The sequence below is a fragment of the Tyto alba genome, unplaced genomic scaffold, assembly GCF_018691265.1.
Source record: "Tyto alba isolate M040663 unplaced genomic scaffold, T.alba_DEE_v4.0 Super-Scaffold_30, whole genome shotgun sequence".
Classification (NCBI taxonomy): Eukaryota; Metazoa; Chordata; class Aves; order Strigiformes; family Tytonidae; genus Tyto; species Tyto alba.
The window spans coordinates 5,958,652-5,970,924 of NW_024881305.1; the positions used below are offsets into that span (position 1 = coordinate 5,958,652).

At 51.7% G+C, this 12,273-nt stretch overlaps 1 protein-coding gene across 3 annotated transcripts in view; it reads right to left on the reverse strand.

Moving 5' to 3' along the window:
- The window catches only part of PLXNA2 (plexin A2), a 179,378-nt gene that overhangs the window by 105,357 nt on the left and 61,748 nt on the right, over positions 1–12,273 (reverse strand). For all 3 annotated transcript variants that reach the window (XM_042799981.1, XM_042799980.1, XM_042799979.1), the window contains exon 4: positions 1,489–1,623. In XM_042799981.1, coding sequence (XP_042655915.1) covers positions 1,489–1,623 — 135 coding nt within the window. The remainder of the gene's footprint in view (positions 1–1,488; positions 1,624–12,273) is intronic.

A 12,273-nucleotide genomic window follows, 5' to 3' on the forward strand; every position in this document is an offset into this window, starting at 1 on the left:
CTGGATTTTCCTCCTAAGGAAAACAGTTTCTGAGATACACGTTGGATCGTTTCCTCCCTGGCATCAGCACAAGGAGCACATGTCTCCTGGAGAAAGTGACCACAACAGTAACGTTTTAATAAAATAATTAGATTTCAAAGTTTGCATAGATCCTCATTATTACCATCTAATCCAAGTCCAAACTGGAATGGGATCCTAAATCTGTAGCTGTTCATGGCAGTTTCTGTCACCGAGTTGCTGTAACAAGCATATAATGCCTTTTTTAACCACAAGGATTCATGCAATTAAGTCTTTTAGCAGGGAGAAGACTTTGTGCTCTTTGACCTGGCTTTAAATAACTTTATAACCAGGCTAAGTATTTGCCTTTTGTTTGTTTGTTTGTTTTGCTACAGGTTAGCAAAACAGTTTTGCTGGCTTTGGGAGGAGCTGTAAGCTCCCTGGTGCAAGGTGAGTTGCTAGGATAGCTGCTCGCTCTCTACGTCCATCAGTAGATCTTTAGCACTTTGCACTGATACCTCTCTGTAGCATCTCTCTCGGAGCAGGTGGGAGGGAGGACAGATATTTGTTTACCAGCAGATGCAGAAAGCTGTTAGTGACCAGAGGGTTAACTCAACATGGAACAATTTATTAGCATCCAGACATCTTCAGATGCAACCCTTCTCCTGTCTCCACCACCCACAAGGCACCAGCTCTATTAATCTGAATTATACAGTTGTGAGTAATAGCCAATAAAATGGTCATCAGAGTCAGTGAACCCAGAAGTCTGGCTTAATGGGCGGGGGCTTGGTGTGTTTTCTTGTCTCCGAGAAGAACAGAAGGTCCCAGATTATTTACATTGTGCTGGCTCCCCTAAGCAGCAGACTCCCGTGGACCATCGGCCATAAAATCCCATCATAATCATTTTGGTTGTGCTTTTTTGGTCCGGGGCCACCTCCAGGGCGGCAGCAGAACCGGCCCGGCGACGGACGGCACCGCGCAGACTGGGCGCTAACGCTGCCCGCCGAGCACAGCCCCACCCCACGCCTGGTCCCACCCCGGGGCACCAGCACCGCAGCCACTTCAAACACACCGGTAAAATAAATAAGTAAGCGAAGCCAGCCTAAAGGATGCTCGGACAAAGCTATGCATAACCACAGCCTGCCAGCCTCGCTGCAGGGAGGGGGTCCGTAACGCCTGTGGCTCGGGATCCCGTTACCCAGGCAGGGATTGTTCGGAGCCCCAGACCACATTTCCTCCGCAGCAGCTCAGCTCAGTTTCCAACGCCTGGAGACAAGAGCAAGGGGGCACAACGCTCCCCCCCCCTGGGCCCTGAGGACAATCTCAGGTCGGAGGCAGATAGAACTGAGCTTCTGCTGGCGCTCCGTCGAGCCGTACCGACGGCGGCACCGCCGGGCTCCGCACACCACCTCAGCTCCCTGTGCTCCAGCAGCACGCTCCTCCTCGCGGGAGGAAGGCACAAGCAGGGAGGTGCGGAAGCAGACGCCTTACCTGTCGCTCTGACATGACGTACAGATACTTCTGATCGATGGAGAAGGCCATGTCTCGAAGGACTGGGCTCCCGTCCTTGAAAACCGTCACCATTTCGTACTGAATTCCACCATGGGGAGGACCATCTGCTCGGATCTGGAAGAGGCACAAACAGATTACAGGTGACTTCATAGCAGCCAAATTCCGATTTCATTTGTGGGTGGAGGGGTGAGGGGAGGAAGATGAGGTAGGAAAAGGAATCTAATTCAAAATCTCAGCTTGCAACCTGGAGACATAGAAAAGAGCTAGCAAGCAATGTGCAGGCACAGGAGTTAAAGCAAAGGCTCCTTCTCCACTGAAGTTGATGTGATTTCCCAAATCCATTAGAAAGTCTTGCAAGGGGAGCACACAGACTGTCAGTGTGCTGTGACTGACCGCAGGAGTTCAAGAGTAACAAAGACTGTAAAAATTTCTCAGATTCTCTTTAAAATAAGCCTGAAAGAAGACCGCAATACCCAACACGCAGGACAACAAGGCCAAGATACAGCAGAGATTTTTTAATTCTTCCTCAGACACATAAAGAACTTAGACAAACGCCATCACCTCTTGCTGCCACAGAAGCCTCCTACAATACCATCTCTGCCTAAAAATTTGGAGATGGCGCTGCTATCCCATTACTTTCAAATGTGCAGGATTCAGCAAGGCAAATCCAGTCCAGCTGAGCGGGCAGGGAACTAACACAGCAGCCACGTGGCCTGTGCGGTTTGACGGGCTCCCGGTATCCATCCACCCCACCAAAAGACAACTCCTGCAGGAAAACCTGCCCAAGCTGTGACAAATCCCATCCGTGCCAGGAGCGGCCGCTGTTGAAGATATGCCAGCTCTTCCAACAGTTAATAATTTATGGCCTTGGGGGCTGTGCAAGGGGAAGGGAGGAGGATAAACAATTTACATTGTCTTTCCTACCAGGATTTGCATATTTGGATAGCCATTGGATTACAACGTGGTGTCTACATAGCTGGAAAGGCTGGCAGCCGTGGGGCAGGGAGGCGAGGGCAGGCAGGCGGGCCGAGGGCTCGGAGGAGCCGCTGCCGGCCCCGCGGCTCACAGCGGCTGCGATGCTGTTAGACGGTGCTGTGCCCCACGCTGCCCCTCGAGGAGAGGGACCCAGGGGGCACTGCCTGGCCCTGGAAAAACCCCTTTATTGCAGAGATGCCATCTGCGGCAGCCTCACGCCGAGCTGCTTTGTTGCATCGCGTTTTGCTGCTCGATTACTCCCTGCCTGGGCGTGGGAAGAGGCACGAGGAACCGGCTTTGGACAAGCCTAAGCCTTCAGAAGAGGCAGGACGGAGCAGCAGAGGGGGACATCTATTTTTTCTGGTTCACATCTCCAGGAGGTAAAGAAAGCAGGTTGTTAAGCATCTTAAGATTTATCTGAGAAATGTGCCACCCCAGCTGGAAATACAAAGATATCTTCACACTCATAGAGGAGAGATGCTCCCCTGCACCCTCCTCCAAATAAATCCTCTTCTTGGAAAGAGCCCTGATGCCTCCTGCTATGTAAAGATATGTTGGGTACACAAGCACATTTATTTTCTGGATTTCTCTCTCTTCTCCTTACCTTCTGAGTTTTTAGTGATATAAAAGAACATCAGGTGTGAATCTGAGCGGTCTGGTTTAACACCCATAGCCAGACGCACGGAGCCTATGACAGGATTAAGCTGGCAGCCCAATCCTGGCTCAAAAGCCCTGAAATTTCAGAAAGGAAAATCCAACAAAAGGTGGGAGGTCAAATCCTGCTTTGGTTGCAGCTGTGCAAGTTAGGATACTTCATTGCCTTCGTGAAATACTGAGAGCTAGAGGAAAGTTGAAACCAGTAAGAGACCAGTGCCTTGATCCGCACTGCCTCCAGCGCCGCTGCCTGTGCACACACCACGGGCATCTCCCACACCAGCCTGCACCACGGACAGAGGGACAAGGCTGCAAAATCACCTGAAGAATAAATAGCAGGGACAGTGGGCTGTCAGGGACACCCAGCTGCTTCCATGCAAACACCTGATTAATGGCCAAACGGGAATGGAAACGCCGGACATGAAGGATCAGCAGCCTCTGTGAAAAACAACTGTTTTTCAGAGTTCCCTCGGGGCACTGGCAGCTCGTTAAATTGAGCTTCTTTCTAGTAATGAGGTCAGACAGGGCTAATAAAGAGAGATACCACTGGACAGGCCTTGTGCAGGCCAATTCCAACTGGGAATTGTGGCTTTGGGCTGGATACGGCACCACGTGCACGGTGGCTCCTCCAAACTGGACAAGTGCTTGGAGCCTGGGTGCCTTGGGACCCAGCCGGAGCCCTGCTCGGGGTGCTGGGTGCTGTCCGCACCCTCCTGTCTCCTCCACAGGCAGGAGCAGCAGCCTGGGGTCTCTCACCCAGCCTGCCAAGGGGAGACGGCTCCACGCTACTCGCAGAGCAGAGCCCGCTGCCCTCCTGTCCCACACGCTGTGCTGTGTGTCACACCCACCCGGGTGTCCCACAGCCCCGCGCCCGAGATGCGCCCACTGACACCAGGATGCTCCGCTGCATCTCCTCCTGAGGGCTCGGTTTCCATGACGACAAATGACGATGTCAAAGAAGAACGATGATCCCCGGGAACGTGGAAGAAGAAAAGGATCATCTCAACAGCAGGAAGCTTCTTGTCGACGTCTGGAGACAGAAATGATTCCTCTATCTTGCAGGTGCCCTTCCAGTGCCAAACAACTCCCGGCCCATCACCAGAATCGCGGCGCGGCACCGGCCCCGGCCCTGCAAGTCCAGGTTGAGCCCTGAGCCAGGCTCCAGGCACGGCGAGGCCGGGAGCGGGACGGGGCTGAGCTGCTGGTGGTCGTGTTTCTTTATGTCCCCTTAACGCTACCAGGCTTTCTTCTCTCACGACATGATAATGGGGCACGGGAAAGGTTTAGGAGAAAGACGCAGAGGGACACGGTGCAGGTTGGAATGGGGGGGGGGGAGCGCAGTGAAACGGGGAGCAGGCGGGTACGGGGAGAAGCCCGTCGATGCAGTGGAAACCAGAGGTGTCCAGGACCAGAGACATGTTCAGCCACCTGAGAGACAGCAGAGACCAGGAGGACAGATCGCCGGCTCCCGCGCCTGGACACGAATCGGAGAAGTCGTCTGGGACAGATACAGCGCTTTCCTCAATTGCTCTTGATGGATGTTTACCAATACGGCTTGAAAAGTGCCTAACGACATGATCTGCAAATCCAAATATCATCCCTGGCTCAGAGGACGCCGGGTCGGTGAAATGCCCTGCGTGACGGAGCAGAACGCTGCTCAGCTCAGGGAGCTGCAGCCCTTCAAAGGCACTGCGCAGATTTATGTGTCTAATACCCCCACAATACAGACTGCAGGCATAAGCTCTGCATTATCTTAAGAGATTAGCAAAATACCACATTGTGCCACGTATATGTTGCAGTGTAGCACCCGTGTATGAGCCATTCAAGGATCTAATATGACATGAAGCTCCAACATACCTATTGTACCAAAGTCCCTCTTAGGTACTTTGCCCAGCCTATGCCAGAGCTAAGATACATCTGGATTCCCTTCCAGTTCCTCCCAGCAGGCTCCTATTAGAAGACCCTGAATCTCTTTGTAGGAACTTTCCATGATTAAATTACCTGTCTGTTTTCATTACGAGTGTTTCAATGAGGCTGACTCATGATGAAACGCCTGGTGCCAGAAAAAAACAGCTGAATAAGTCTACGCGTAAAGGGACTGATCCCCCACCCCGGATCTTGGATGCAAGGCCACCCGTTAACCCCCCAAGAGCTGCAGCTTCTCCCCATGTATGCAGGTGCCCGAGGGGAGATGGGTCCCAGAGCACCTCACTGCTGGCTGCCCCACTGCACGAAACGGCCCGTGCGGGCAGGGGATGGGCTCCTGAAATGATGCTCTTGGTTGGGAGGTGAAAGGAACTGGCTGAACATGTTTGTCTTTGTATGTAACAGTGACAAAGTGAAAAGCCCAGGCAACCCTGGAGCCTTCGACTGCTCCTTTCATGCTAGGATTTCTAGCCCTTCAGGGTGAATTCTATCAAATAACATTGCATTTGTGTAAAATGGACATTTCGAGGAGAACTGTATCAGCTCTGGGAATGTGCACTGGAGCGTTACTGCATCTATTGCCTGAAATAGAAACCAAAGACAACAAGGAGCAGCCTTCACTGCTGAGGTGCATCTTTGCAGAATTGCCACTTTTTTGCTATTTACCTCTGCACGTCTCAGTTCTTAGGCATTTCCCATTAAAGCTTCCCACAAAGCTCTAGGATGGATTTCTCGCTTCAGTATTGGAAATTTAGCAAAAAGACTATTACTGGCAGCAGGTTTCTGAATCAGGCTGGAGCGCAGTACAGTTTAAATAGCCTTTTCCTACCTCTTTCTGTCCATGGTTCTGTGAGATCTTTCCTACCTAGACTCGGTACTAAAAAAAGCTTCTACAAGCAAGAGACTCAGTAATGCAAAAGCTCCCTGAAGACAGGACAAGATAAATAAATATCAGTCCAGATTTTCTGTGTGTGCCTCCGCCAAATAGTCTTTGCAGGAAGGATTTACTTTTGCTAATCCAATTTAATTAAACTGGGCTATTCTACATTCACACCAGACTAAAAAGGTGATGTGATGACCTGCCACTTCTGCTGTCCCCCCTCATGAACACCTTTTCTCAACTTATCATTTTACAGGGTTACCCATACTGGCGTCTGCCTCCGATAGCCAGAGAGAAAAAAAGCACGGCAATTTTTAGGAGGGAAGAATCCAGAATAATAATTGCAAATCTCTATACAAAAAGTTTTCAAGAGCCCTTCAGACCCTCTGTGAAATTCTTCTGGGAGTAAAGTACCCCTCAGACTCCCTCAGAGCACTGCTAACATCAGCAAACTCTTGGAGCTTGGGCAGCTAGGTCGGAGCAAATGGCAGGTCATTAAAAATCCAGAGGGAAGCCAAGCGGGTTGCTGAGGCTCATGTGGGCAGTCCCTAGCAGATCTGGGGCCCGAATCAGCTCCTGCAGATGCAGGGGGCCCTGCCTGGACCGCTGGATAGCATCCCCCCCGCCCTGCATCTCCATCTGCGGGAGCAGAAACCCAGACCTGAGGAGTGGCTTTCCCTGCACACACCTTCTGCAGGCAGGAACACCAGGAGAGTGATTTAGCTCACTGCTCTCTGCGTGGGAAGTCTCCCCCCTGAAATTAAAGTGAAATAGTAATCCCATTAAGTATCTTTCCTTTAAATCACAGATATGTCTGTGAGTAAGTTAATGACAACCCTTACATGCACATTCAATTCAAATCAGCATATCCAATTAACTTCATTACCTGGAGGCTCCTTCGCATCCCAGTCTCTTTCTCTCCTGTTGCATTTTCTTTGTGCATTTTTCCCAAATAAGGATAGAACACATCTGCCGTGGTGGGCATCACCTTTATTTTTACCCCAAGGATAGCACAGGGGAGCCTCGATAGATGGGTTCACTCCAGAAAGCCATGATGTTGTCAGGCTGAGTGGGTTGGAGCAAAACAGCTCCTCGAAACCAAATGATCTGGTCTCCGAGGGAGGAGAAAATCCATCCTTTCCAGAATTACACTGTCTGACTAAGCATTAAATACACTCACTAATCCCCACCGGGGTTGCCCTTACCAAACTCTACAGGATCAGCTGGGGAGAAAAATCAGTTTTGTAAAGAGCTCGTCGCAGCGAGTCTGCTAGCGCACAGGCGTTGGAGCTGCATTGCAACCAAGAGGGTTTTTCTCCAGTGCTGCCTACCAGTACCATGACCGTTCCTGAAATTTCTGCAGACAGAGGTTCCTTCTTTGATATAGTGCCAGAAAGGGGCCTAGAGCAGGGAGGCTGCGGCCATCAGAGCGACGGGCAGCAGATGGGGCTGGGAAGGGAAAGAACTGGTGGGACCAGTGACAAGCAGCCTGGGGGCATCACGTCAGCATCTCATCTTTGTGCTGCCCCTGGACGCGGCTTGAAGACCCAATTTCAAGAGGCCATTCTGAGCGATGGGTAAGGCGCTGACACTTCGGGACGAGCACCCGAACTCTCCCCCCACCTCTCCAGCGAGGGCTGCAGAGACAACGCTGCCCTGCAAAGTCCTGGCGTTCACATTTACTCTTCCTTTTGAACTTCCAAGAGACGTGAAAGCCCCAGCCAAGCAAACCCAACCTCGCATCCCAACATCTCCCTCCTGCTGCTGGGCACAAGACAGACAAAGCATCAAGGCAGCGCAAAGCCAAGACTGTCTCCTCTGCTCATGTTTTCTGAGTCCTAATCCTATTTTTTTGGAGACATTTTCTTCCTCCATCCCCTCCCTGAACTTAAAGGAAGCTCCAGGTGCAAGGAGACAGACCTCCTCTCTCCCTGTCTCACTTGGATCTCGCCTTTCCCGACAGATTAAATTGCTGGTACCCTCCGCCCAGGCGCTCCCTCAATTCCAGGATCTGCAAACACCTCCTGCTCGTGCGGCTGCATGCCCGAGTTTACACCTTCCAAAGGGGACGGGGGAGAGGGGAGCGGGCGCCGGGACGCAGATCTGGGGAGCAGGAGGCAACGCGGGGTCGGCAGCCATGCAGCCCCTTACAGTGCAGGGGGAGGCAGGGGGGCTTCGAGCCCGAGTTTATTCTGATCAGGCTTCATGACCCGAATTATTTATAGATCTGAGGTTTCTGCGAATTCAATACTCATGTCAAAAATGTCTCTGTGTATGTGTCTTTCACACCCACGTGTGTTTCCCATCTCTACTGCTTGGGAAATGTTAGCTAAGTGTTCAAAGTCACAACCTGGTAATCTGCAGCTCCCCAGAGGAGCCACGAGGCAGAGGAACCGCTGGGCTAATTGGGGAAGAGCACGGAGAAACCCCCCGGGGTCCCAGGCAGCTCCGCAGGGAAGCAGAGCTCAGAGCCTGCAGCACTGGCACCCGCATACGCCGCTAAGAACAAAAATGTTGACCCAGCAAACAAACAAACCCAAATTAACTCTCACTTCCCGCATCTCCGGCGTGAATTGCTCCTACCAGCAAGGCTTTCTTCCTAGCCCTGTGGGATGAGAAGGCTGCAAGCCTGCCCAGAACCAGCACATGCAACTCAAACTAAGAGAGACCTGAACGCTTTCAATCTTACCGTTCCAAAGAGTTTGAACCCATCTACAGGGAAGGCAAGATAGGGTTTAAACAACAAAACAAGGGAAAAAAACCACCCTTCCTTCTGTGCGAAAGCTCAAGCCACAGTCTACAGGCTCCTGTAGCAAAGATCTCAACTGTTTTGGCAGCACCACACGTCCCCTGGCTAACGGCAGCCAGAACCAACGTTCAAGGTGCCACTCCGAGAGCACACGTAGGAGGGTGGGCACTCAGAGCTGCCGCAGGGAGAAGAGCTTCCACAACCACAGCCCTTCCCACTCACGGGTGGAAAGAGGAGCTTAGGAGAGGTATATCCCTTACTGCTTCTCTGCTGGCTTCTGGAGGTGAAAGAAGCCAACTGATGGGTTGAAGCTGCAGCTCAGACACCCTAACAGGAACCAGTAAAAAATCTTAAGGGAAGATTGCCCCTGGAGCTGTTCTCTCTCTCCCTCTCTCCTAAGCCTTTATTTCCTTCTTCTATCCTTCTGCTCCCTCCACCCTTCTGGAGAGCCAATTCGCCGAGATAAAACAGGGAAGATGGTGCAGAGGCACCATGCAGAGACTAATCAGCAGCCCCCATGTCTTTAATTTATTACTGCATGAGAGGCTCCTTTAGAACAAAGCTGCCAGTTTGGAAGATCATTCCTTTAAAAGACTTTTTATTTGAAAAGCTGTCAGCTCACACCTTGTCACAGCCCTACTTGCAGCAGCAGAACTTTAATAACGTGCCACCTCATGCAAATGAGCTGCTAATTAATTAAGTAGTATTCTTCCGGGCACGGATTCATTAGAATCAAATTTGAGTAGGCTGGCTGGCTAGGTCATATTGCTTTGGACAGTGCTTTAGATCAGCAGCATTGCCTTTTCCCTGAGCCTCAGCAGGCGGGGGGGTTCCCACCAGGACTGAAGCTCCCCCCGTCCCCGCGCCCCCGGGAAGGCTCAGCGCGGTGCAGAGCCACAGCGCAGCCCGGCCGCTGGCATGGCACAGAGCAGACCTGCCTCGGCGAAGAACACAGGGAGATGAAACAAAGGACTGAATGAAGTGCCCGAAAGATCGCCTGCTCTTCTATCCATCCGGGAAAGCCAGTGTAGAAGAGGGCCCAATTCAAAAGCAGGAGGTAGAGACTATTAACTCGGGGGCTCCAGGGATCCGGCTGCCAGGCAGGGAACACTGCAAAGGAGCAGTGCTCTTTTTTTTTGGAGCACTTGCTGCAGAGAGACAACTGCTGGGGGTTCAGGGCTATCAGCCTTGCACCTTCCACCAGCATCAAAGTACAGCCCATTAAAGGCGGAAACGCTCCAGAGTGTCCTGTGGATTTGCTCCCCGGAAAGAGGACAGCTCGGGGCATGTCTGCAGCATGGTACAAAACCTGTGCACTTCCAATTTGTCCCCTAATAAAGAGCCACAGTGTGCAATGACTTCCCTTTCCTTTTGTTCAGCAATAAGCACCCTTCTCCCTTTACATTCCTGTACTATTTTTAAAGAGATGGCTCGGTGCTTCTCTGGGAAATGGGAATCATTAAGTTAGCAGCACTTTGCTGCTCACAGGCTTTACATTTTGGCACTGATCAAGGAAATCATCAAAGAGACTGAGTAGTGGCCTCCAAGAGAAAGGAACGAGGTAGGTGTTGCTGTATCACAAGGCACTGCACACTAACCTTTCTGCATCGTGCTCCTCCGGCCGCTGCCATTCTTTCCTCGGTTTACCCCTGCTTCTCCTGCTTTGTGCAGCTCTAATCCAGCTCCTTCCCTTACAGCTGGGAAGCAGATGAAAGTACAGGCGAGCCAAGGGGAGGACAGCTCCACGAACAGGCAGGGGTGTTGTGGTTTTTTTTTTTTTTTATTTTATTTTCTTAAAGCATCCTCTTCTACATGGCACTAGCAGCCTTTAGCAGGGATGCACTGCTGGGTACAACAGGAGCCCTGGTTGTGCAGAGGACAGCCTGATCCCAACCATGCCCTCCAGCCCTCGGGGGGTTACAAATGCCTGCTCAAACCTTGGCTTTTTCTCCTCTTTGCCCTGAGCCCGTAGCTGCTCTCCACGTTAGCAGGAGCCCGTCGGGACTCATGAGCAAGGACAGAAGAGAGGCACGCCTCATCTGCTGCCTGCAGGGCATGATTAGTGATGGAGGGAGCTGGGAATAGCATTTTGGGGAGTGAGGAATAGCCATAGTGAAGGAAAATGGGACAGAGTGCTAAGCCTAAGTCTTCTGTGACCGACAGAACACATGAGAGGAAGCACAGAGCTGGTATTATTTAGGGCGACAGAGGTACTGGGTGTCTGCTCAGAATTGCTTGTCACATACCGTTTGCAGCTCTTCACCAAAGTCCCCAAAATAGCACTGTATCTGTGTTATCTATCCACACCTCACCTGTGCCCTTCCAGCTGAATAATCCTCCACAGCTCGGTGTCAAGCTCTCTCCCTACGATCATCCTCCTACAGCAGTACATTTCACAGCTGAAGGGATTGGTCTTGCTTAGTTTGGTTTGTTGACCTTGAGTGGCCATGTAAAATGGAATAAAAAGCCACTTAGACAAGATTGTCTAATGTGGAGTTTGCTCTAAACGAGCAGCAGCGAGTCGCAATTCTCCCCAAGGAGGAAAAAACTAAACAACTGTCAAAAATTGTCACATGAAAACCCTGTTTCTCCCAAGTCACAGCTTCCAGCTGATCAGGTGGGAACCAGAAAGTTCCTCAGGAAATATTATTCTCTTTTCTTTTCAAAAACATCATGTAAGTAATATGTTTCAAACGACTCATGCTTCATGCCAAACACCTCATGGGAATGCTGCAACACAAGCCAAAACATGAGCCACTAAAGGCCAAAACCCAGAAGGAAATAAAACACTCTAAATTTTGTTATCTTTTGGTTTTACAAACTTGCAGAGAAATCCTGCCTGGTAGTTTTGCAACACTTTAGGTCAGTCAGGAGTGATCAGGTGAATGAGGAGGCTGCGCGTATTTTTGGTTTCACTTGTGCACGCAGAACCAGTCATGTGTTACTGATCAGATCTAACCTTGCTCGGGCAGAGGGTGTGAGAAAATTACAGCGCACACAGCTTAGCCTAAATCCCAGGAAATGAGGCTCTCCCACAACGCCTGCTGCTCCAGCCGCGGGGAACATCCCGGGGTTACAACCGCTGCAGATGCCCCGCGGGCAGGCAGAGGTGCAGAGGGGACACGGGCGTTTCCTAGTCACGAAACGGGCCGGAGCACAAAGGAGTCAAAAGCTCTCAGCAGCCGGCGGCTGACCACGCTGGTTGTAGAGAGGCTGAATTTTCCTAAAGCAACAGCCTTGCGCGTGGGGTCACTTAAGGACGGGCAGAGCCTCGGCCAAACTGGCACTGCCCCACGGCTCCCGGGGGACGGCCGTGCCGGCGGAGCTCCCGGCTCCTTTCTGGGCACCAGGGCAGCCCGGCTCGTCGGCGCTGAACCAGCTCCCAGGGGACACGGGCTCTGCGCTCGCGCCTGGCTCATCACCGGGCGGACGGGAGCGGGACCGAGTGTGGTTCCATCGGGGAAGGCAAGATGCACGACCAACAGCCGGGCTGGCGCCCTGCTCGAGGACGTTCGCCTATACAGGGCCCCGCGTTGGAAGCATTAAAGCCTCCTGACAGGATTCAGACAGGTATAAATCC